Raw genomic sequence first — 25,959 nt, 5'->3', positions numbered from 1 at the left:
CTGGTGACTCACCTGACCCTGGACCCTCATTCCCCTCTTGGGCCCTCAGCACCAGAAGCTGGATCATCCCCAGGCAGTTTCCCACAGTGCCAGGGAGGTGGGAATTCCTCCTGGCAGGAACGGAGGAGCTCTCTGAGGACAACCTCAAAGGGCAGATTCGATTTATTCCAAGAAGGTCACAGTCCTGAAAACCTAGGGCCACATGGCACAGTCCGTGGTACAGCTTAAGGCCTGAGTTGGCAGTGACTGGCTGTAGACCACACTGGCTCACTTCCACAGACATGGGGCTGGACCCCCACTCCTACTCCCACTCCCCCATCAAGTCAGCCTGGGAGTGAGTACTGAACATGAAGTCTAATCAGGCAAAAGCCCGGCCTCTAAGGAAGGCCACAGGAAATCCTCAAAGGGCCTCTTCAGGGTCAGCCTTACCAAGGGACCCAGCCTCTGCTAGGGCTGGTTGTCATCCCCTGCCAGGGCCTCCATGGAGAATAAGAAGGTCAAGGCCCCAGCTGGACCCTAGCTGGCCTTGTAAAGGCCACATGGACACTGACCTTAGGACCTTCCTATGTCCAGATGGAGCAGAGGCCAAGCCTAAGCCACAGTTAATCAAGAGGTCACAGTCCTGTTCCCAACCGTGGTGTCTCTTTCACCAGGGGGCTGGGTCCAAACTCAAGTCAGCTTCCTTTGCGAGCAGATCCATAAAGAGGTAGGTGGGGAGTCGGAGGCTGAGTGCTCTGAAGGGAGGGGCTGCTGTAGCTCCAGGTTTTCTCCTCTTGCGGAGGGACAAGCCTCATGGGAAGGGGCATCAGGTTGAGTTCTCACTCCCCAACAGCTGCAGGCTCAGGCCCTGAGTGTCCACTTCCACCAGGTGGACGCTGTAGTTCCCGAGGCCCTGGGAACAAACGACAAGAGGTGTGTAGAGGGCTCTGTGCAAATCTCTGGCCTTCTGGAGGCTGACCTGAGGCTGCAAGGCCAGGGGGACATGTCGCTATAGCCCCTAGTTAGCCAATGGGCCACAGTGAAGGCTCCTGCCCCACCCACCCACCAATTACCATTCCCAACACCATCAGGTACCTCAGTCTTGGCCAGCACGGCCTCCAGAGCCTCCTTTTGCTTTGGCTCCTTGGTCAACAGATAGAGGAAGCCCCCACCGCCTGCCCCTGCCAGGCTCTGGCCATACACGTGGGGGGCCAGGACATCCATCATTCGCCGCACAGCCAGGGGCTCACAGCCTGGAGCCATGCGCTTCTTCTGCTCCCAGTACAAGGTCAGGCACTGGCCCAGCAGAGGCAGGCTTCCTGGGGTGGGGGCAGAGAGGGAAAGGCGTGCCTGAGCCAGAATATTCTGTCAATGCCCATTTATCGACGCTAAAGTGCCAAGAGGTGCTGCTTAACCAGGGGCTGGAAACGGGTAGTAAAGACCACCTCACAGGGTTGTCTGAGGACCCGTGCACATAAAACTGACATGGTGCCCACAGTGTCCAGTAAATGATACAGCCACTCACTGGAACCCTGCTTAGCTCTGACTCCCTGGCACTCGGTGAAAGGGCCCAGCCTCTTCCCCCACCTGCTTCTTGGTAGATAGGACTGGAGGCCTTCCCCATGGTGCAAGTATTGTCCTGAGATATGGCTCCCATCTAAGTGAGACCCTAGGGAGGACAGATGGTAGGCTTCCATCCCCGGGGGCCTAACACCTGGGGCCTGTAACAAGCCCGAAAAGGCCCCTGGCCTTAGACCCATGGGCGACCAGACCCTCACTCCTGGTGCCCTGCCCCTGGGAGGGCGCACCTCACCTTGGTGGAAGGCTTTCGCGCACTCCTCCGTGTGCCGCACTAGGCTGTGGGCATTCTGTACAACGGCAGGCAGCCGGGCATACCAGCTCCTCAGCACATCCTGCAGATGGGGCAGGAGGGGTGCGATGAAGGGCTGGGCCCTGCCTCCCTTCTGCCTCCCTTCTTCCTCCTGGGGCGGAGGCTCACCTGCAGCAGATTGCGCGCCAGGCGTGTCTTGCCAGTGTACACCAGGAGTAGGTGGTCATTGAGCGTCTGGACAAAGCCCTCAGGTACAGTGATCTCTTCCACCTCCACCTTCAGTGGCAGCTGAGCCCGGGAGCGCCCCACCTTGATGCCAGGCATTAGACCACCCACTTGGTCCTGCCAGCCACCTCCTGTGAACCCAGAGTCCATCACTGTTGGAGCCTGTCTGGACCAACTTCTCTCTCCCAGCCCAGGCTCTGGCAGGAACCAGTGGGCAAGATAGCTTCCCCCAACTCCAGCTGGGCCCAGTGAGCTGTCCAGCTTCTGTCACCAGCCTTGGGAGCAGGATGAGCCCAGCAAGAGCAAGGATTTCACTCCAGAACCCAGCTTGAGTGGCTACTGATTAATGTCTGTCCCCAACAGACCATTTAATTTTTGAGAGCAAGGGCCCAGTATTTGTTCATTTTATCCCCAGGGGCCAACACTGAGTGGATACTCAATAGTTGTCAATTGACCAAATGAAGGGTTTGAATGGTACATCCCAGAAGAAAACTAGGAAGGCCTCCCTATTTGCCCCTCTTGCTAATAACTACCTGTTATGGGATGTGAGTCATTACAGCAAAAGGAGGGGGTGGGCTGCAAAGGGACCAGAAAAGGTAGCATAACCGGCATCTATACATCTTTGTGAGAGGTTCCTGCCCAGAATCACGATGGGGATGAAGCCTGGCATCCCGGGTGACCACAACACCCTAGGATCGGGCCAGACAAACTAGCTGCTCCCCATTGTGCATGGATTCCAAGGGGCCATGGTGGCGAGAAGAGGGAGAAGCCTGTGATCAGAGCCATGTTCTGGGCCCTCAGTGCCCCCCACGTGGCTGGCGGGAAGGGGGGGGGTGGGCACAAATGACCATAGCCCAAGGGAGAAGCAGGTTGGTTGGGAAGGCAGGGTAAAGGTCCCGTCCCCTACTACAAACCCATTCTGCCCAGCCCCACCCTCAGGGACAGTCCTGGATGGCAACAAAGTCATGAGGAATAAACAAGTACCTAACACACATGAAAGGCAGAGCACAGAACCTAAAGGTGCTCCTAAAACATCAGCTCCTTTGAAGTAGAAATGTTTCAAGTTGCACATCACCAGAGGTCAGAGTGATAAGGCAGCTCTAACCATTTGAAGGAACAGCAGTTATGTGGCTGTCGGAGCCCAGGGGAGCCCCCGGAAGCTCTCAGGAAAGTGCCAGTGACCTCCCTCCCAGCAGGGGCGGTCCCATACCTGTGGTGAGCACCTGCTCCAGGTGCAGCACTGCGTGGATCAGGGCCTCCCTGCTCACCTTCCGGCCCGCGGCCCGCTGCAAGGCGGCCAGGGCAGTGCCCGCCAGGATGCTGCTGGTGCCTGCAGGGCAGGGAAGAGGTCAGTCGGGCATGAAACACCTCTGCGCAGCCCAGACCTGCCCCACCCCCTTGGTCTGTTGGGCAGAGGTAGTGAGGAGGAAGGAAGGCGAGGCTGGAGGGCACGGATAGAGTGGTTGGCAGCAGGACAGGGCCCACTCACCGAGGCCAGAGCCGTGGGGCAGCTCAGACCAGGTGTGCAGCTCGAAGCCGCCCCCGAAGGTGCGCAGCAGCTGCTCACTCAGCGAGAGCTTGGACCTGACTTGCACGATCCCCGCACAGATGAAGGCCGCCTTCAGCAGGGCCCCTGGGAGGGACCAGCACCCAGCAAGGCATTTGGTCTCCAAAGGCAGAAGCAAACATACCACCCACCTCCACTATTTCCCATCTAGGGGCTCATCTAGGGGACAAAAGCCCAGCAGCAGTGCAAGCCCATCCCCAAGCCCCCAAAAGATCTCTGGGCTCCCCAACATGGGCAAATGTGCCAGCTCTGCCTCCTATAGCTGCATGCACCTGGGCAAGGAGACCTCGGGGCTCCTCAACCTGAGCGGGTAGCCCTCAAGCCAGGCCCCCATGGCCAGCAGGGCCTCCAGGGTTCTGCCCTAGCCCCCAGCTAGCTATGTGTGCCACTCCCACCAGCAGACGTCCTGGGTGCCCTGACCTGGAGCATGGGGCTGGCAGTAGTCCCGCATGTCCTCCAGGCTCCGGCACACTATCTTCATGGCCATCTCATCCCGCCGAGGCCCCACTGCCAGCCACAGCTCAGGCTCCCAGATGCGGCGAGCCCTGGCCCCAATGGGCCGGCGGCCATCCACTCGCACAGCCAGGCCCAGCACTGCCCCACCAAGCTCATAGGCAAGGGGTGGCGTGTCGCTCCAGCCTCCTGCAGCAGTTGAACAAGACCAAGCTGGTCAGGGGGCTGCCTGCCCAGCTCTGGGGTGGCTACCCTCACACCCCCCACCTCCAAGGGACTCACCAGAGAAATCCACGCGAGCTGGGCACTCAGCCACCACCCACTGCCCAGGTGCCGGCAGCCCCACAGGCTCCGTGGAGACAAAGTGCTGGGCGGACATCACAGCCTGGCGGATCAGGATCTGCCCAGCCCCCTCGTAGTGGCGAGCCGCTCGCACTAACAGGACTGGCCTGCCAAGAGGGAAGGGAGAGATGGCGGCATGGAGCCCCAGGCTGGGGGCAGGCTGCCTGGGTTTGGGGCCCGACTTCCTTGGGCCCCACCTCTCTCTGGTCTGCACCTATAAGAATGACCAGGGGCTTCTCCAGGGGTCCTGACATCATTGGCACCCACCTGCTCAGCCACTTGTCCCGCTCCTGGGCAAGTGCCTTCACACCCCCAGCCAGGTCTCCACACTCCAAGTACGAGAAGGGCCGAACCCACTCGGGATTGGCAGCCGGCCCACTCCGTAAGCCACCTTGGCCTTCTGCCATGCAGCCCAGGACGTCTGCCACACAGGCCAGCACCCGGGCCGCCACGCCTGGGTCTCCTGCACCCGCTGCAACTGAGGGACCGGAAGCCGGTGGTTAGGGAAGGGATCCACCCCCCCTGCCCTCTTCCCCAAGGGACTGTTCAACAGCCGCAAACATTCCTGACCCCTCACACCTCTTCACTTTGCCCAAGATGTACCCTCGCCTGTGAATGCACACCCCACTCCTGTGCGTGGCAAAGTTCTCATCCTCTTTACCCCCACCCAGGTTGCCCAGAGCGGTTAAGAACTCAGACTCAGGGGTCAAACTGCCTGTGTTCAGTCGCAGTGCCACCCCAACCAGCTGTGTGGCTGTAGGTGAATGACTCAAATAGGGACCACTTTCCACAATCGCTGGGATCATCAATGAGGTGCTGCCTGGGAGAGCCTGCCACATCCCCCGGGGCTCTGGCACCTACGCTTTGGCACCCAGTACAAAACACGTAGGGTTTGCTGATGCTCACTGGACCCAGAGGCTCGGGCCCAGGCCTCAGCCTCTCATCAAACTCCCTACTGACAAGAATGAAGCTTCCCAGGAGCCTGAAAGCAAACTCCACTGTGTCTCTCCCCTGCTCTGAAGTCTCCCACCTCCTGTCACCAACCCAGAGGGCAGGTAGGGCAGGTGATGCTGGGCCTGGCTTCCCCACACACAGACCCAGCAGCTCACCCTGGTCCAGCGTGGCCAGCAGGAGCCCAGGGCAGCCCTCGCGGACAGCAGCCCGGATCAGCGGGCGCAGGCTGAGGTCCTGCCTGGCCTCGAGCACCTTGCGCGCCTTCTGCAGGGCCTGGCGGAAGAACAGGTCCCGGCGGGAGGCCAATGTGGCAGCCCGGTCCAGACAAGGCTGCAGCTGCTCCCAGGACAGACGCCAGGAGGCCCGCCAGGCCCACAGGGCCTCACCCCCATCCTCCTGCGGGTCCAGCATCCACAGCATGTCCCTGGGCCCCAGGGCCCTCGAGGGGTGGAGCACAGGAAAGAGGCGGGCGCTGAGAAGGCAACGCTCCGTGGGGGGCGTGTCTGGGTTCCACAGGTCCCAGTTTCTGATGTGGGGAGAAGGCACATTAGCAGGAGGCAAGCCCGGGCTCCTGCTTCCTCCCCAAGGCCTGCCTGCCTGTCCACTGGGGGCTGGCTAATTCTCGGGGGGCGGGACAAGTTCCTCCAGGCAGCACAAGCAGGCCATGTAGGGAGGGGGACGAACTGCCCTGCCCCCTTTCCCAGGCCTCTGGACAAAATCCCAAAGCCTGAGCACAGGCAGGAATTAGGAACTGTCCAGGGGGAAATGCTGGGGAGGATCAGACTGCCCCAAACTACCCCAGGCCCCGTGGGCTGGTGGGCGGGCAGGTGCTGCTCTGGGGCTGAGGCAGAGATGAGCCTGGAAGAGGCGGCCACCCTGGCTGCCGAGGCCCAGAGGCCCATGGAGCCCATCAGTCTTACCGAATGCCTGTCTTCTGGAAGAACTCATTCCAGGACATGTTAAGATATGTTCCTGTCCCCTGTCTCTGGGGGAAGTGGAGGAAGCAGTCAGGGCTTCGGGGACCACAGGAAGGGAGGGGTTAGGGACACTAAGACCAGAGGGGACAGGAGCAGAGACCTGCATATATGAAAGCAACTTCTGAAACACTGTGTCAAGCCCGGGAGCTCAGCGATCCTGCCCAGGTGCCGGGAACCTGGCGCAGAATCCCGGTTCTAGGCCCAATCCACTAAAACTGGCTCTGCAGCCCAAGGCAGGTCACCCCCCTCTCTGAACCTCAGTCTGAACCTGGCAGAGCAGATGAGGAGGGAGACCAAGGCATGGCGAGACTCTACTGGCTACAGCCTATCCCTCAGGCCAGCGCTCAGCGAGCCCTGCCGTGGAGTGGAAACTGGGCTGGGCTCCCTGGGCTCCCCAGAGCCTGAAGATGGGGGTGAGGGGACGCAGGGCGGGTACCTACTTCCCAGCTGTCCAGACGTCCAACGAGAGTGAAGGCACGAACAGGGGCTCCGTGCAGCCGCACGTGGTGCCCCTGCAGGACAAGGTCGTGCAGCCCCAAGCCATGTAGCGCCTCGGACTGGGCCGTGTCCAGGCCACTCACAAAGCAACCAGTGCCGATGTGAATGGGGCCCTGGCAAGGGAGAGGGCGGGCATCCTGAGGGGGCAGTGCCGCTCCAGGCACCCCCCAACACACACACAGGGCCTGGCCCCCACGGCCTGGCCTGCCCTCTGCCCCTGCTCTCAGGCCTCACCTGGAGATGGCAGTGCTGCAGGACACTCCCAGGACCCAGCTGGACGGCGCCCTCCAGCAGGCAGTTGACCACAGAGCTCCCAGCCCCCAGCAGCTGCAGCTCCTGAGCAGCCGGGGAGAAGGTCGTGAGTGCCCTCTACACCTGCCCTGGCCCCGGCTTCAGGCCGACTCTCATCCCACCCGTTCATGCTGCTCCCAGGGGCCAGCTCTCCTGCACAGGCCTCCAGAGAAGTCTGGACTCAGTAACGCAGGTCCCACCGGATGGCAGCTTCCCCAGAACACCTCTCCCACCAGCCCAGGTACCCCCACCACGCTGAGGGCAACCGCGGAAATCTGTCTGTCCCCTTCCTCAGCACCATGGCACTGCCCAGGCCCATCACCTCTCCGAGCAGACCCCAAAGAAAGGGGCGGGGTCTTCTGTAGCGTCTCCATCAGGCAGGCCTGGACGTAGACTCCCGCCTTGACCACTTACTGGCTCTGTGGCCTGAGGCAAGTTACTTAACCTGTCTGGGCCGCCGCTGCCTCGCGCCAAATGGGGATGATGACATCTATATTCATGGTAGTCTGCTCCAAGCCTGGGCGGTTCCTTCCCTTTCTAGGAGCCCCTGTCCCACCTGTCCTCAGGCACCGCTGCTGGTCTTACCTCCACCTGGGAGTGCACGACCTGGGCCCCAGGAGTCCCGGGAATCGTGAGGCTGAGCAGGAACTCGCTGGCCGAGTTGGTCATGTAGCTGTAGCTGCCGTCGGGGACATATGCTGTAAAGATACAAGCAGTGACCCCACCCCTATGCCTGCTGCTGCTCTGAGCCCAGCCAGGCCTCCAGCCGGCAGACACATCCTCATCGGGCCCTGGAGGGCAGGCCTAGCAACGAGCCCCTTGTGCTGATGGGGAAGCTAAAATCCAGAGAGGCTCAGTAACCTGCCCAAAGTCACACAGCTAGAAAGTGGGAAGACTGGAGCCCAGGAATGAGACAAAAGGAAGAGTTATTGGGGGTGGGGGACGTGGGGGTGTCAGGCCTCTGGGTTGGGAGAGGACAATTGGCTGATACATGCACTAGACCTGCCTGGTCCGGGAGCCCAGGGACCAGGCAGGAGGCAGTCTTGTAGCTCTAGGTAGGGGTTCCTCACTCCGGTGGCCTCCCCACCCAGAGAGCCGAGAGGCAGCACCCACCCATGGTGAGGGGCTGATCACGAAGCTCCCGCCACAGCTTGGCCCGCGCCACCTGAAGATAACCCTCGACGTCTGCGTCGCTTTGCCCCGTTTCCGGAGGCCGCCCCGCCAGGAAGGCCTCTCTGCTCACATTCCGGGCCATGCACAGCAGGATGTCGAAAAACAGAGACAGCTGGGACGAGGATAGGAAGCACAGCTATTGGGGGGCGGTCCTAGGCCAAACTGGGGCAGCCACATCCCCAGAGACACGGACCCTGAGAGGGGAAGGGGCGAGCCTGAGGTCACAGAGCCAGTGTCGGGCCTTTCCTCCAGGCCAGGGCCCCCAACCCCCACTCTCAGTCACCTGGACAGGCCGGGCTCCGGAGTCCAAACCCATGTAGGTGCAGGCATCCAGGGGGGGGCTCACGTGAGTGGCCAGGAGGTGCTCAGCAGTCTCCACGGAGAAAAAGGCGACTCCGGAGACCTGGAGGAGCCCCCATGAGGGTCAGGTGGGGGGAACCAGGGGTCAGGCCTGGGCCTGAGTTGGGGGAAGACACATAAAGATGGACCGAAAGGCTGGCTGCTATGCCAGGCAGAGTCCTTCATCTTCGGGACCCCTCCTGCACCCAGGCTTACTGGAGGGGGGTCCCCTGAACAGGCACCTTCTGGGACCCTCCTCAGTTTTCAGGCCTATCATCCCCTGGTCTGGTCTCAGACCCTTACCCACCACTCGTATCCTCATCCTTCATTCTAGAAGGATCCCCCAAGTCAGCTTCCAGACTTCCTCCCAACGCATTCCTGAACTTTCTCGAGTTCTTGTTCTAGCCTTTCCCGTTCGGGGCAAGACCCTTCCCTCAGATTCTGGCTCCGCCTGCTCCTCCACCACAGATTCTGGTTCTGTCCTGCCCGGGAATCTTCTAGAAGGAGTGGAGCTCTTCCCTGAGCAGGAAGGCAATCCCGCCCTTTTCCACGGGGTCCCCAAAGCCCCCCAACCTGGGTGGCAGCCATACCAGTGGCACCCGCCCATCAGGCCTGGCGCACCGCTGTATGTCCGCCTCGCTTCCCCGGTAGTAAATGTCTAAAACGAAGCCCTGTGTCGGGGGAGAAAACAGAGTTAGGGAAGGGGGCCGAGGACGATCAGGAACAGGGACACAGTGAAAACCCCTGTGCATGTCCGACAGGTACCAGCATGCTCCCGGGAGCACTGTCCCGCCCGACGGGAGAGGGGCTTTGGTGTCTTCCCAGCCCCAGCACAGAGCCGGGCACAGGGTCCACGTGCAATGAAGTTTGGCCAAAGACTAAGTGAGCATGAGAGCTGTTGCCACAGAGGAAACTCCTCCGAAGCCAGGCTGTACCAGAAAGTCCAGGGCAAAAGGCCGCCCAGAGCACAGGACCAGGAGGCCATCCCAGCCCGGCTCAGGGGCCCGTGCCACTGCCCCAGGGGCACTACCTGGGAGTCGGTGAGGTAGACACCATGGTTCCGGGCGTAGGCTGTGGTTCCCGGAAAGGCGATCACTCTGGCTCCCCGGAAGCCGCCCCAGCTGATCCCTATGCGTAGAGAAGTCAGGAGCCTCCCCGGGGGCCCCAACCCAAGGCGGGGAGGCCCCAACCAGGTAAAGATAAGAGCTCAGGGCAGGGGCATCTGGGCACCTCTAAAAGGAAAATATGGTTCCCGAGCCAAATGGACGTTCCTCTGGGAGAATGACAATGCCTCCCCTCCCAAAGTTCTACCGCAGCCCTGGGGGGCAGGAGGGGCAGGGCTGGTGTCCCCATTCTACAGCTTCCCTTCTGAAGAGGGCAGCGGGCCAGGCCCAGAACGGGTGAGCTGGGACAGGCACGTCCCCCCTCTGGCTACGGCAAGGGAGGAGCTCCCCAGCCTTCGCAGGCTCACCTGGGTTGGGAGGAACAGACAGCAGCATGTCGGTGCTGCAGACCCACACACCTGGTGGGGAGCCTGGGCCCAGCTGCGGGAGAGAGTACAGATGGTGGCCTGGCCCAGCCCCTCCTCTGCTCCCACACAGCCCAGTGTCGAGCCTGTCCGCCTGCTCTAGGGAGACTCTGAGGTAACAGGGGCCTTCCCTGATCCTCCTGCCCACCTCCTGGGACCACACCTCCCTCCAGTTTTGCCAACACTCATTTCCTAAAGCTCTAACTCTAGGCGCCACCAAAGCCCTTCTTCCTGGCATCCGTCTGGTGCAATGAGAGAGGAGCGAGGCCCTAAGGCACCTCTGGCCTCACCTGATAGGTCATGATGTCCAGCAAGCGATCCAGGTTGTAGACCAGAGCCTCCACGGGGGCCTGGGGGTTCTCCACGGGGAGGCAGGTGAAGGCCCGGCCACAGTCATCAAAGGGGAAGTCTCGGCCCTAGGGGGGAAGCAGGGGCAGGGGAAAGAGCCCGTGGGGCAGGGAGCCTGGGCACACCCCCGGCTGTGCAAAGGTGTAAAGTCATCAAGCTAGAGTGTTTTCTCCTGTAATTTTCCCAGTTACAAGATTCTAGTAAAAAGTTAGAAAATTCAGATATGCAAGAAGAAAATCTCTCAGGAATAATAACCATTCCTCTCATTTTGAGGTATACCCTTTCAGAACTATATGCATATATTCTTTAATTATTTATTTTTTACAAAAGTGAGATTCTGAAAAGGTAGAAACAATAGAACTTAACACACACACTCACATTTACACACACACACACACACACACACACACAGGTAAAACTGGGGAAGTAACATGGGGAACTATACAAAGGCAGGTCCTGCTTTAAGCATTTCATGGATCATCTCAGCATCTCCACACAAAGCAGGAACCATCGCCGTCCTGATTTTACAGATGCGGAAACTGAGGCCTAGAAAGGGTCAAGCGTCTTGCCCAAGGTCACGGAGCTGGGAAGTCTCTTTCAATGCACAAAATTAGATGGACTTATTCATCCCTTTCTAATATCCCCGCAGAAAGATAATGCTATTTATATTTAGCCAGTTGCCTATTTTTTGGATACTTGGATCAATTCTGACTCCAGTTCTTCTGGATTTGCACAAAAAACACCTTGCAAACACACCCCTATCCAACCCTGAGGATCGATGGGTCCAGCCTTCTGCATGGCGCCCCGCCCAGCATCTTACTAACCATGTGCAGGATGAGGATCCAGGCCGACTGCAGGACATCAGAGGTGACCACCTGCCAAGAGTGGAAGAGCCCTGTAGACAAGCGGCCTGGGCAGAAGGCACCAAGGATGGCACCCTCTTGTCTGGGGAGAGGCCGCGACACAAAGCCACTGAGGTACGACAGGAACAACGTGAGCACTCACAGTGAAGCCTGCCCGGGCACTCAGGTGTTCAGCAGCCACCAGCAGGGCATTGAGGGTGGCTCCTCCGCTGCCCACACGCGTCTCAGGGTCCTCCACAGCCAGTAACAGAGTCCCGGCGGGGATCTGCTCTCGTTTCTGCCGCACTTCCAGCTCTGTGGTCAGAACACAGCTGGGACCTGCTCCCCAGCCTCCCAGCCCTGGTCCCAAGCAACTAAAGCAAACCTACTGATAATTATTATTTCATCTTTGACTCAGTAGCTTTGCATGTAGTAGCGCATTAGCTCTTTGCCCAACTCTGTGAGGGAGGTACAATTATTCCCATTTTACAGATGAGAAAACTGAGTCTCAATGAAATGACATGATATGTCAAAGGTCACATGGCTAGGAAGAAGCAGACTCTGGGTTTGATATAGGAGGTATAAGGGTATGGGGAGGGGTTCCTACATTAGGGCAGAGTGGGGAGGGAGGGTCCCCTACCTTTCTGGAAGACCTCGACACTGTCCTTGTACTGGCATGTCAGGATGATAACCGTCCAATCAACCCCCTTGGGCTGCTCCATTCTAGCCAAAGTTGAGGGGCTTCCTGAGGCAGAAATAGGGGTGTACGTGGATTATTTTATGTTATCATACCCTAAGATTGATTTTTGTATTGTTTTATGGATTTTAACACTTGCATAGATTTTTGTGGTCACCACTACGGTCACACTTGACAATCATCAATCAGTTCTCTACAGCTAGAGTTGGAATGTAATCTTTTGAGACTGGCTTCTTTCACTCAGCACAATGCCTCCGAGATTCATCCAAGTTGGCTGTGCATATCAGCACTGTAGTTCTTTCTTCGCACGGACCTTCCACAGTCTGTTTCTCCATCCACTCACTGAAGGACATCTGGGCTGTTTCCAGGTTTTGACAGCCATGATTAGAGCTGCTATAAACATTCATGTGCGAATTTAGTAGGAACCTAAGACCTCATCTCTCCAGGTGGATTCCTCGGTGTGGGATTGCTGGGTCATGTGATCAGTGTGTCTTTGACGTTCTCATTCTGGGTGCATGTGATTTCCTCAGGAGAGGAAGTGAGGGGAGCAGGGTGGGGGAGACAGGGGGTCCCACCTTAAAGCAAGGGCCTACCCTTTCTGTACCACTGGCCCCTCAGCATTCAGTCATTGGCTGTGATCTGGGAGGAGGGAAGGCCTAACCTCCCAGGCTCCTGAGGCTGAAGGGAATTCCCTGGAGAAGGGGACAGTTGTGGGAGGAGTGCACCAGGCTGTTCAAGGGATCTGGGCAGGGTGCCACAGTGCCCACTACTAGGGACTTCAGGGGGGGATCTCCCCTCCCAGAGGCTCCACGCCTGAAAGAGGCTGCCACCCTACCTGCCACCATCTTCTTTTGGGCACTCTGAGCAAGTGAGGGGAAGATGAGGCCAAAGCTATGGCTTCACCCCTTCCTAACTCCCCCAACATTTCTCTCCTACCAGACGGGAAACCAATCTGACTCCAGGGCCCTGGCCTCCCCAAGACCTCTGCAGACAGGTCCCCAGGAGTGCCCTGGCATCGGCCTCTGGCAGAGTCCCGACTGCTGTCCTACGAAGCAGCCCACCCCCACCTCTTCCAACCCCCAAAGCTCAGTGCCAGAGCGATGGTGGCGCTAGCCGCATGCCTTCCCAGGGGCACAAGGAACTCATGGCCAGCCCAGGCCCCAGCCAGAGCCAGCAGGAAACCTGAACCTCAGCAGGTTTCTTCTTAGGCCCGATTCCTCTGCCACCGGGAGACAGACCCACCACTTAGCAACACCCGCACTCCCACAAGCTGGCAGGGAAAGCCTCAACCACTAACAGAAAGTGCTCTGTTCCCTGCTCAGCCCAGCAGGGAAATCCAGAGGGGAAATCTGAGCTGAGATCTTGGCCAGGCTCCTGAGGGCCAAGGCATTCCCAGGGATGCCCAGGTGGCTTCCCAGTAAATGGGCGGCGAGAGAATCCAGCTTGTCCACCAACTTACTGTGTGATCTTTGGCACCCCTACCCCCTCCAGCCTCCTGAAGCAGGCGTGTCATTGATCAATGTCCCCCAGCTTGTTCCCATGGAGGCCATGCTTCCCAGCGGCTCCCAACCAATGACTCAGCAGCAGGACCAGGAAGACAGACCCCTCCCAGCAATTTAGGGTTCCTCTGACAGGCAGTCTTGGCTCCAGGACTCCCCACCCACCTACCAGAAACTCTTAGAACCTCACTGCAGTCTGAGACTGTTCCCGCCCATCACTCCCCTGCTTCCTCCAGTTCCCTCCTCGTTTTCCCTCCCCCAATAAATCTAACCCCATCTTGGTCTCGGCTTCTCCAAGAACCTGAACCAACATGGAGAGTATAATATCATCTCCTTCTTGGCACCTTCAAAGGAAAAAAATCACTGTATGAACCTCTCAATGTGTGGAAAGTACTATCTTTATCCTAAAAAAATAGATGAGGAAACTGAGGCACAGAGAGACTGGGTCACATGTCCAAGGTCACACAGCTAGCAAATGGCAGAGTCAAATCTGAACTCAATGGTGACAGATGATCTGATTTTGGATAGTGGGTACACGGTGCAATGCACAGATATTGTAACATAGAAACCCTCACCACAGAACAACCTTTATGTTCATGTTGACCAATGTCACCCCAATTTAATTAATAAATAAATAAAAATCTGAACGCAGACACTTTTGCTCCAAAGCCCATTCTCTTAACCACTACACTGAACCTGCTGTGTAGGACTGAAAACAAGAACAAAAGGAGTAAATATATATAAAGTGCTCCATTCAGGTGGCAGTGAAACGGGGAGGACGTTCATGATCACAGCCATGAGAAGTGGGCTCCCCCACTCTGACCCAGAGTTAAGACAAGATGATTTCTCATTCCCACTACATCCCTGCAGGGTAAGTGTTCTGTCCATTCTCCAGATGCTAATAGATGCTACCGCCATGACTGGGACCGGGTCTCTCTGATTCTTATTTAAGTCATGGTACTAACGATGTTTGGTCCCAAGCAAAGGTGACAAAAGAGAGCAAGGAAGAAATGCCCCCAGGACAGTCCAAAAGTCTGAGCTCAGTCTTGGCCTCAGCACAGTGACTAGGAGACACGGGCAGATGACAGGTCATGGCCGGAGGGGGGGAGGGCAGCCCTATCTGGACTGCATCCAACTAGAGACTGGGGCAGAGGAACAGTTCTGGGCTGGGAATCAGCCCCCGGGGCTCTCTCCCCATCTCGGCCTCTTCCTGTGTGATCCTGAGCAGGTAGGTTACTTAATCTCTCTGAGCCTCAATTTCCTAATCTGAAAACTAAGGCCAACAATACCAACCTCCTAGGACGGTTGCCAGCATTAAATAAAATGTAAAATATGAGGCACATAGCAGGAGCTCAATGAATGGTAGTTCTCTCCAGCAGGAAAAGGAAGCAGGAGCGTTTAACTTGGCCCTGAAGCTGGTAGGAATGAAGGCTCTGAAATATTCTCTGAGTCAAAGATGATCCTGAAGAAGAAAAATAATCAGGGAAGCCCTAGCCGATTTGGCTCAGTGGATAGGGCGTCGGCCTGCGGACTGAAGGGTCCTGGGGTCGATTACGGCCAAGAGCACATGCCCAGGTTGTGGGCTCGATCCCCAGTAGGAGGCATGCAGGAGGCAACCGATCAATGATTCTCATCATCAATGTTTCTATCTCTCTCGCCCTCTCCCTTCCTCTCTGAAATCAGTAAAAATATATTTTAAAAAATAATCATCATCAGGCAAGGCCTAGGGAAATCAAGCAAGGCTGAGGAGCATGCCTCGCCAGATCAGCCAAAAGGGTATTTTATGGTAACACAAAAGGTGGAATGACACTTGTAGCTAATACTTAAGGGCTGCTTTTTTCAGGCACCATGCCAAAGGCATTGTAGTATCAGCTCATATGACCTACTCTGCAGTCCTCCCTAAGAATTGGATCTTACCACACTCATGGTAGAGGTAAGGAAACTGTAGCTTAAAGAGGTGAAATAGCCTGCCCAAGGCCATACAGCTAGTACAGGCCGAACAGGTGTTTCCAAGTCTAAGGTCCATGTTCTTAACCACCCTATAGGAACAAGACATCTCTCTCCTGGGGCCTCTGCCCTCGGTCATACCTGACATCCGTACAGAAAACTTAGAAAATAGCCTTCTATTTCAATATCCTGCCCACTTTTTTAGTTGAAATACTATTTACTAAATTGGGGGAGGGAAGGAGAATCAGGGACAGAAAATAGTAAGACTTTTTCATATGCTGTTTGAAGAAAGGTAGGGCAGGGACCTTGCATTTTAGAGCTTTCAAGGGAAAAACAGGCACATGGAGGAATCTGATTTGCCTTCTGGAAAGAAAAAAAAGTGGAAACTGATAGGGAGTTAAATGACACTGTAAATTACACAAAAGGCAAGCAAAGTAGTCTCCCCTGATCCACGGGGAATACATTCCAAGACCCCCAGGGGATGCCTGAAACCAAGGATAGTATGAACCCTATACATGCTATGTTTTTTCCTATGCATACATACCTACCTATGAAGACTTGCTTTGGATGGTATCCTTTCTCCTTAATCAACTGGTGTAACTCTGCTGGAAAAGTGGCAGCAGCTTCTCCGCAGCGCACACAGCCTCTCCCGTAATTTTTATATCACTTGCTGTAAAAATGGCTTGGCGTCACTCTTTTCAGGGGACCCTGTGCTGAAGTCTTTGTACACTGCTTTCAGGCACAACATGTTGCCATCCATCAGAACACATTTTCTGTTCCTGTCTTCTACCCACAAATTTAATGCCTTTTTCATCTTAACCAAGCACTTATCACTTACGGCGGCCGTGTAACTTTGGCAATTTCAAGTGACCGCAAAGCTAGCACAGATCTCTTTTTCCTTCTTCACAATTTCACAGATAGAAGATTCATTCTTACCATAGATCTTAGCAACCTCAGCATACGATTTTTTTCTCTTTCCTTAAGTCGAGAACTCTCACCTTCTCGCATAAAGGAAGCACTTTATGGCTACTCGGGCATGTCTGAATCGCCAGCACCACTACTCTTGCACTATGGGGCCATTATCAAGTCAAATAAGCGTCACTTGAACTTCGATACCTGACAGTGGATCTGATAACCAAGAAAGTTACTAAGTTACTAACCAGCCGGTAGCATATACCGCCGGGATATGTGGGGGAAAGGGGTGATTTACGCCCCAGGCAGGAGGGCGCAGGCCAGGGGAGGTTTCATCAGTCTACTCGGAACTTCAAACAACTTAAAGCATGCATTGTCTATTTCTGGAATTTGCATTTAATAGTCTTCAGATGGAAGATCTCAGGTAAATTAAATCGTAAAAGCAAAACCGCGGATAAAGAGGGGACTAGCGTAACTGAGATCTGTGCATAGTGACGAGACCCCACGGGGCACAGAGGCAGGAAAGCGACCTCAACGCAAAATCAGCAGCGAAGGCATCCAGCACCCCACCTGCCTCCGGGACGAGGAGGCCCTGGAGCCGCCTCTCCTCCCCGTTCCCAGCGTTCCCAAGTCTCGGAACCCCCATTGAAAGACCCCAGCAAAAGGGACGCAGGACCTGCTGACCCCCACCCCCTACAGCCAGGGGGTGCCCAGGGGCGCCAGCGGGGCTCTCGGGGACTCCCTGCCTCGGTCTGCCTCTCGCAGAGATCAGGCCAAGAACTGGTGAGTGGGGAGTGAAGTGCGCGAAGCGGCAACGCGTGGACCCACGTACCTGCCTCCGCCTGGTGCTGGGCTCAGCCGGCTTTTAAGAGGGGCTGCGCGTCCCTTCGCGGCGCACCCTGGGAAATGTAGTTTCACCTCTCCGCCGGCCGGGGCTTGTCCTCTCCAAAAAAAAACAACAGCAAAAAAACACACACACACAAAAAAAACAGCCCCCAACTATCGCAGGGCAAGCACTTTCCAAAAGGGCAGTCAGAGATCAGATCCAGAAAGAAGGTGAGGCGAGAAGGTGGCTCCGTGGGCCAACAAAACTACAACTCCCAGAGGAACCAATGCGTCTTAAAGACATAGGCTCCTTTTCTGGGACTCGCGGTTTCAGGTTTGGGTTTGTTTGTTTAACCTTCTGGCCGGGACTTGCTTTTCTCCCGAGGGGGGAAAAAAAAATCCTGGAGCAGGGCGGGGGAAGGGAGATCTGTGCATGTTGCCTGAGCTTGAACGGCTGCCGTTGGATTAGCAGTTGGTGGTAGTGCTTTCTGGGTTTTATGCACGTGGGTACTAACGGAAGACACTTCGCAACTCTGCAGTGGAAAGAGGATCAGCAGAGTTCTGAATGGCAGCCTTGTTTGTAATCGCGGGAGATTGGAAACGCTCTCTCTTTAGGGCACTGGGGAAATAAAGGCATATCCATGCAATGGAATACTATGCAGCAGTTAGAACCACGCAGAACTTTATGTACAATAGGAAACGTGTCCAAGACATTTTGTTAAGGGGCAAGAAGCAAGTAGTTAGAACCCTATGTACGCGGGAAGCCACTCATGTCAAAAATAATGTATATAGCCCTAACCGGTTTGGCTCAGTGGATAGAGCGTCAACCTGTGGACTGAAGGGTCCCAGGTTCGATTCCGGTCAAGGGCATGTACCTTGGTTGCGGGCACATCCCCAGTAGGGAGTGTGCAGGAGGCAGCTGATCGATGTTTCTAACTCTCTATCCCTCTCCCTTCCTCTCTTTAAAAAAGTCAATAAAATATATTTTTTAAAAAAGAAAGAAACAAGCTTCTACTCAAATTTCTATTTAAAATAATGTATATGGACACACAGTATGTGTGGGAACAGGACTGGAAGGGAACACACTCTGGGGCAGAGACTGCCAGGAACGGGGAGAGGCAAGGAGAACTTAAGCCTTATCTGTATTTCTGGAATTTTTCTTACAAGAAGGTACTTTCCAAATCTACTGTCATTAATAAGGAGCCAGAAAGGCCCTGCCCTCGGTCTCAAAGGAGATGGGGGACCCTACTCTGCCTCTGTGTAACCTTGGCCAGTCACTTGGTTACTCTGTGTCTCCTTGTCACCTGCCATCTGTAAAAATGGGTTAATAATAGGGTTGAATGCTGAGATTGTTGTATAGTAAATGATCAAAAACTACTAACCATTTGACAAGAGAAAAATTCTGAGATGTCCTAAATTGATTTATGGCAGGCTAGAGGGTGGGAGGAGGGGGAAGAGATTAATCAGTTAACAGAACCACAGGCCAAAACCGACAAGAGACGACTCACATTCTTGAATGTCTGTTAAAACTTTCGATTAATTTCCAGAGAGCTATCTAAAGAAAAAAATAGCGAACCACTAGAGCCGCCTCATCCTGATTATGCATGAGCTTTCTGGCTTGTTGCCCACAACCAATCCAGAAGTTGGAAATAGTTCTTCCTTACCAGCTATGCACCTGTCCTAGAACGGCTATGGCTTGACCTCTTCCCAACCCCTCTTTAAACGGAGCCAGTGTAAGTTCTTTCAAAACAGCTTACATCTTTCTTCACCAAACCCATCGTATAAAGGATCCAGGACTGGGCCCATGTTCTTCTCCATCTAGTCCTGCTACTGGTGATTTAGACTGTGTATGTCCCAGGACATGGTCCTTTTTCTGGCTAGCATATGACTCAATAAACCCTTTCTTTCAGAAAAGCTTTAGGCCACAAAGGTTTTTTTGTTTAACATATCATTATGACTATGTTTACTGTTGTTATGCTTACGCTGGCCCATTAAAGCAGGGTCTTTGGTTTGTCCACTAGAACAGTGCCTAGAACATTGTAGGTGGTTGAAACAGTTTGTTGCATGAATGAGCCATCCCCTGCCAGCTTCCACTACCCACCTCCTCTCCCAAATTTTCTCCTTCCCTCAGTCTTCTCCCACTGGGGTCATTCCCCCTCTTCACATGGCTCAGGTCTCACCCTCCTTCCCACACTGAAGTGCCTGTGCTTTCTTCTGTGAACCCAGGAGGCCTCCAGGGGAGTGATGAGCTAGCTGCCTCCCACTGCTGCTCTTCTCATCAATGCAGATCCCTCTCTGCAGTGGAGTGGGAGGCATCCCTGCAGCTACAGCTTTGCGGGTGGAAGGGTTCAAGAAAAACAATGTGCCCCCCAGGAGCTCAGAAGCAAAGGGCTTCACCCCACCTCCCAGGGCCGGCATGCTGGAGGGTTAAGGAGTGGTTCCAAGGCCACTGGCACTTTTCAGACTGAGAGGCAAAGATGCTCGAGGGATTTTGATAACATGAAGCCCTCCGTGCAATCTGTCAGCAGCAGACACAAAAACGCCAAGCTCTCATCTCTGTGTATAACCCCACTGTATGGGGTAGAGAAGACAGAGCCATAAAAAAAAAAAAATGTTCTGATGTTATCATATAGGGTAGAACCTAGTGGTTAAATACAAGGATTTGAAATCTGACAAATCCTCCCCAGTTCCCATCATTCTCTTACTGTGTGAGCAAGCCACCTCTTTGAGCCTCAGTTTCCTCATCTCTAAGAATACAGTTTCCTCATCTGTATTTACCTAATCGGAGTTTTGGAAGGATTCAATGAGCTAACGCACATAAAGAGGTTAGCACAGCCCTAGCTGGTTTGGCTCAGTGGATAGAGTATCGGCCTGCAGACTGAAGGGTCCCAGGTTCGATTCTGGTCAAGGGCACATGCCCGGATTGCAGGCTCAATCCCCAGTGTGGGCCGTGCAGGAGCCAGCCAATCAATGATTCTCTTTCATCATTGATGTTTCCATCTCTCTCTCCCTCTCCCTTCATCTCTGAAATCAATAAAAATATTTTTTTAAAAAAGAGGTTAGCGCAGTACCTGGCCAGAGTAGGTGTCCAACTTCCTTCTTATTAAACAAACGTGCTGCCAATGAGTGAGGGTCCGGGAAGGCTTCTTGGTGGAGGTCCCATCCGCAGGGCCCTGGATGAGATGGGAGCAGGAAACCCCCTTGGGAGCCAGGACTGCCCACGCGGTATCTTAAGTTGGGTTCCTTAGATACAGAGCCTGAGACAAGGATTCCAGTGCAAATGATTTATTAAGACAGAGGGAAGCAGGATAGGGGAAGAAGCCAAAAGATGTGGCTTCATCTAAGTCTTGCCTCAGTCTGATCCTACAGTGAACTCTGGAACAGAAAATGCACCACCAGGTGTATCCCTCTCAGAAGCACGGGAGCTGGGCTTTGTACCGCTCTCCAGTCCTTCATGGGCTGTAGGCCACTAGGAGGCGGGGAAGGAAGGAGCATGATTTCCCAGGCATTTCTGGGAGAAACACAGGCTATGCGGACTGAGCACAATTCGGAGAAGGGTGACGCTGCGAGCCACTAGCCGCCAACACAACTGCTGGAGAATGGAAAGCGATGTCAGCACCAGCATTTACTCCCGGAGGACTGGTGAAGAGAGAGGAACTGGGTGAAGACAATGGAAGAGGATATTAAACTTTCCCCTTGGGTCTTCCAAGGAGAAAATGAAACAGCTGGCATGTTTTTAAAAATTAAAGCATGACCCTAGCTGGTTTGGCTCAGTGGATAGAGCGCCAGCCTGTGGACTGAAGGGTCCTGGGTTCGATTCCGGTCAAGGGCATGCACGTTGGTTACAGGCTCCATCCTGACCCTGATCCGGGTGCATGCAGGAGGCAGCCAATCGATGTGTCTCTCTCACATGGATGTTTCTCTCTCTGTGTGTCTCCCCCTCCCTTCCACTCTCTCTAAAAATCAATGGAAAAATATCCTCAGGTGAGGATTGACAACAAAAATAATAAAACAAAATTTCTTTTTAAAAAATTAAAGCACAGACTTGAAAGAATAACCAAACAGTGAACTCATTCCAGAGAGCTATTAAGTGGACTTTATTATTTTTTAAAATATATTTTTATTGATTTCAGAGAGGAAGGGAGAGGGAGAGAGAGATGGAAACATCAATGATGAAAGAGAATCATTGATTGGCTGCCTCCTACACACCATGCACTGGGGATCAAACCCACAAACCAGGCATGTGCCCTGACTAGAAATAGAACCCGTGACCTCCTGGTTCATAGGTCGACCCTCAACCACTGAGCCACACCAGCCGAGCTGGACTTTATTATTAAGTGCCCTTCTCCCCTTAAGCCTGACCATCACCATTGGCAAATATCATGTGCAGTATTTTCCAAAGAGTGCTTCTATAGGATGTTAACAAGTGTTGCCACAGGGAGGATGCATAATCATTAAACAAAGGTGGACAGGTTCATTTTCTTCTTACAACTTTTAAAAATCAACATACCGGATAAACAAAATGTAGTGTAGCCCTACAATGGAATATTATTCAGCCATAAAAGAATGACATACTAATACATGCTACCACACGAATGAACCTCAAAAACATTATGCTAAGTGAGAGAAGTCAGACACAATGACCATAGATTGTATGATTCCATTGATATAAAATATCAAGAATGGATAAATCTATAGAGACCGAAAATATTGATGGTTGCCAGAGACTCGGATGGGGAGATGGGGAGTGATTGCTTAATGGATACAGAGTTTTCTTCTGGGATGACAAAAATGTTTTGGAACTATAGATATTGGTTCCAAAATATTGTGAATGGGATGTGAGGGCGGTCTGTCACCCCACTGATCTGCAGGGTTCATTAGGCTGATCTGGCTGACTAGGCAGGTGTCCCCTTCCTCCCTCACCTCTCCACGCGCATCCCTCCCAGAGCTGCAAGCTGTGTGCTCTGTCAAAGAGGATGGCCTTCCCCCTGGAGGAGAGGACCGGTCTTCAGTCAAGGGTATACACATAGCTGTGCTGCCCTGCTAGAACCTCCAAACAAGCTATCAAGGTTCATTTGTAGAAGAACTCAGGGTAGGTAGAATTTAGGAGATAGATAGGTAGATAGATAAATAGATAGGTAGATAGATAGATAGATAGATAGATAGACAGATAGTGATGGGGAAAATGAGACATTTTGGGGGGCTGGCAATCTGAATCTGTGCCATTAACCTAACGCACATTCTTATTAGCCTATAGTCTAGCCACTGCCCCTTTAATTGCCTGGTTCTGCAAGACCTGTTTACTCCCATTTTAGAGAGGCCATAAACCATCCCCAGATGGAGTCATCAGTGCTGGCGCCAGGCCAGGCCTTTAGTTGTGGTCTCGAGGCCCCAGCACACGGGGCTCTTTAAGAACTTGCAAAGGGGGCCAGAAAAACCCTTATTTGGGAGGGTTTTTTAAAGGGCTGGAAAGATATAAAAGGGGAGGGCTTCCTCCATGTTTTTGCTCAGATTTTTGGAGGTGACTCCACTGAGACTGCCGGCATAATAAACAGTGTAACTCCATTTCTCTGGGCGTTGCTTGTTTTTTCTCTGGTCTTCTGTAACAATAGACTATTAAATACACTGAATTGTATGCTTTAAAATGTTAATTTTATGTGTGTGAATTTCACTTCAATTAAAAAAATTTAAAAAAAGCTCATCCTGGCTGGGTGGGTTGGAGCATTGTCCCATGCACCAAAGGGTTGCGGGCTCGATTCCCGGTCAGATCGCATACCTAGGTTGTGGGTTTGATCCCTGATCAGCAGGTGTGTGGAAGGCAACCGATCAATGTTTCTCTCTCACATCGATGTTTGTCTCTCTCCCCTCCCCTATAAAATCAATAAAAATCATATCTTCGGGTGAGGATTAAGTGGGGGAAAAACTCAGTGTGCTTGTTGCTAATGGGGTGTCCCTGCTCTCAGGCCTTCTCAATGGACAACAGTAGGGGAGGGGAAAATACCTATATGTCTGGGAAACGTAGGCCAAGATATAAAGCCTTTAACAAGCATGTTAAGTTAGGGAACCCTTTTCTAGAAGAGCCTCTCTCAGGATCTGTAATGCAGCACAACCTGGAGAAGGCTGATCGGGTGTAGGGGACATTGTGGGAAGGAGGTGCTCTGAAATGAGTCTCCAGGGTGCTAAGGATGGGGCACACATGAAGGGGTGACTTCCGCTTTAACCAGCACCTTTATTCTGTCCTTGGAGAAACTGCTTCTCTGATCTGTGCATCAACTTATCCATCAGCACAATGGTCTCCATTGATATAATCAAAAGGACAACTTAAAAAGTTTGATATTTTTAATATCTGCCAGAGGGTTTTACTTGATTTCAAGTTCTCAGAAATGAGGGTCCAATTCTTTGATTTCTGTATACTTCAAGGTGCCTACCATTGTGCTTGCACATAAGGAATAGGTGGCACATATTATATGAATGACCTTGGGCAAGCCACTTGACCTCCCGAAGTTGCCTGCCAGTTCCCTCTTCAACGGGGGTTCCTGCCAGAGGCCAAGAAGTAATTTTTCATTAATTTAATTAATATATTCTTGAAGGTCTGTTTGGACCTACAAAAGCCAGTCCCCTGCTTTCCAATAGTTTATTACCTAGTGAAATAATGACAACAAGAGACATCATCAATTGAAGCTTCCCCAATTCCATTCATTCAATCTTTAATTTGAACATCAACATTTAGATCATAAACAAATAGAAACATAAATGATGAAAGAGAATCATTGATTGGCTGCTTCCTGCATGCCCCACACTGGGGATCGAGCCTGCATGTGCCTTGAGCGAGAATCAAACCCTGACCTTTTGGTTCATAGCTCAACACTCAACAACTGAGCCACACCAACTGAGCTAGATCATTTTTAATCTTTGTTCTTACAATGGTCTAACAGCTATCTATTTCTATATGTAACCAAGAACATGTGCAAATAGGATACTTTTTTATAAACTGTTAAATGGTGTGTACATGTGTAATTGTAAGATATTGGCAAGCTGTTGTTCATAGAGGCTGTACAATTTCAGTCACACTGGCAGTGTACAAGAATCCTTGTCCCCCACACTCTTGCCAAGATAGTTATCAAGCTTTTTTATTTCTGCCAATCTGATAGGTGAAAATTGATATCTCAGTGTGGTTTTAACTTACATTTCTTTTATTAAGAGTGAAGCTCTGAGTCACGGCTAGGTTGCTCAGTTGGTTGGAGCATCATCCTGTGCACCAAAGGATTGCGGGTTTGACTCCTGTTTGGGGCACATACCTAGGTTGTAGGTTCGATCCCCAGTTGGGGCACGTGTGGAAGGCAACGGAGCGATGTTTCTCTCCCTCCCTCCCTTTCTCTCTCTAAACATATCCTCGGGTGAAGATTTAAAAGAAAAAAAGTGAAGCTCTGAGAAAATAAGTGTTGGAGGGAATGTGGAGAAATTGAAACGCTTGTGCACTGTTGATGGGGATGTAAAATGGGATAGCCACCATGGAAAACATTGTGGTGGTTTCTCAAAAAAATAGAAACAGAATTATCATAGGATCCAGCAGTATCATTTCTGGGTATATAACTATAAAAGAATTGAAAGCAGGACTTGGAGAGATAGTTGTACACCCATGTTCGTAGCAGCATTATTTACTACAGCCAAAAGATGAAGCAACCCAAGTGTCCACCAAGGAATGAATGGATATAATGTATACACAAACAATGGAATATTATTCAGCCTCAAAAAGGAAGGAAATCCTGACACATGCCTCAGCATGGATGAACATTGAGGACATTATAGTAAGTGAAATAAGCCAGACATAAAGGACAAATACTGTATTCATACTCATATGATGTCACAGTCAAATCCACAGAGACAGAAAGTAGAATGGTGGTTGTCAGCAACTGGGGTCGAAGAGAATGTGAGAAGTTCTTGTTTAATGGGCTCGGAATTTCGGTGTTGCAAGATGAAAACAGTTCTGTGAATGGATGGTGGTGATGGTAGCACAATAATGTGGATGTATTTAATGCCGTGAACTGTACACTTAAAATTGGTTAAGATGATAACATTTTATGTTTTTTATAATTTTTAAAATAAATTTTTAAAAATGAAGCTCTGCATCTTCTCATGTAAGAGCCATTGTGTTTCCTTTTCTGTGAACTGCTTGTTCATACACTTTTCACATTTCCTGTTGGTTTCTTGATCATTTTACTGATTTGCAAAAGCACTTTGTATTAGCCTTTTACCTCTGATGTACATTGCAAACATTTCTACCATTTTTCTATTGGTTTTTGTTGGCTATTGGTTTTGGTTTTTAGCTAGGTTTGAGATAGAGCTCTGACTGAAATTTTTTTTTAACCATTTTATGATGGAAGACGTCAATACATGCAGAAGTAGAAAAAATTTTATAATGAACCCCAACTAACCATCATTTCTCAGCTCCAACAATTATCAATTTAGCCAACCCTGTATCTATACCTTCACCTCAACCCTAGATTATTTTGAACCAAACCCCAGATATCTTATCAGGATATAAATATGATTTCAGTATGTAGAACCAGGAAGTCGCTGGTTCTACTCCCGGACAGGCACATGCCCAGGTTTGTGGGCTCGATCCCCAGCAGGGGGCGTGCAGGAGGCAGCCGATCAATGACTCTCCATCATCATTGATGTTTCCATCTCTCTCCCTCTCCCTTCCTCTCTGAAATCAATTTAAAAATATA

The 25,959-nt window shown here is 52.6% G+C and overlaps 1 protein-coding gene across 4 annotated transcripts; it reads right to left on the bottom strand.

Moving 5' to 3' along the window:
- Positions 1 to 144: 144 nt before the first annotated feature.
- On the bottom strand, positions 145 to 17,488 carry FUK (fucokinase). 4 transcript variants are annotated; one of them, XM_014536757.1, is made up of 25 exons: positions 17,235 to 17,488; positions 16,039 to 16,160; positions 11,988 to 12,092; positions 11,511 to 11,662; positions 11,330 to 11,380; positions 10,448 to 10,573; positions 10,101 to 10,173; positions 9,660 to 9,757; positions 9,220 to 9,300; positions 8,574 to 8,693; positions 8,231 to 8,402; positions 7,703 to 7,815; positions 7,061 to 7,162; positions 6,769 to 6,939; positions 6,272 to 6,336; positions 5,507 to 5,877; positions 4,665 to 4,875; positions 4,338 to 4,504; positions 4,023 to 4,244; positions 3,525 to 3,668; positions 3,246 to 3,365; positions 1,979 to 2,166; positions 1,793 to 1,892; positions 1,075 to 1,298; positions 145 to 892 (listed from the first exon to the last, which is right to left on the bottom strand). In XM_014536757.1, exons 3-25 carry the CDS (start codon positions 12,067 to 12,069, stop codon positions 806 to 808), a joined length of 3,240 nt encoding a protein of 1,079 aa, XP_014392243.1. In that variant the 5' UTR covers positions 12,070 to 12,092; positions 16,039 to 16,160; positions 17,235 to 17,488; the 3' UTR covers positions 145 to 805. The 4 variants fall into 4 exon arrangements, with proteins under 4 accessions (XP_014392243.1, XP_005862701.2, XP_014392244.1 ...); XM_005862639.2 differs by lacking the exon at positions 17,235 to 17,488 and adding an exon at positions 16,427 to 17,228; XM_014536758.1 differs by lacking the exon at positions 16,039 to 16,160.
- Positions 17,489 to 25,959: the final 8,471 nt, after the last annotated feature.

Source organism: Myotis brandtii, unplaced genomic scaffold (assembly GCF_000412655.1).
Source record: "Myotis brandtii unplaced genomic scaffold, ASM41265v1 scaffold165, whole genome shotgun sequence".
Lineage (NCBI taxonomy): Eukaryota > Metazoa > Chordata > Mammalia > Chiroptera > Vespertilionidae > Myotis > Myotis brandtii.
Note: the sequence above shows the minus strand (reverse complement) of the source record. Positions and strands in the feature narration are given on the sequence as shown.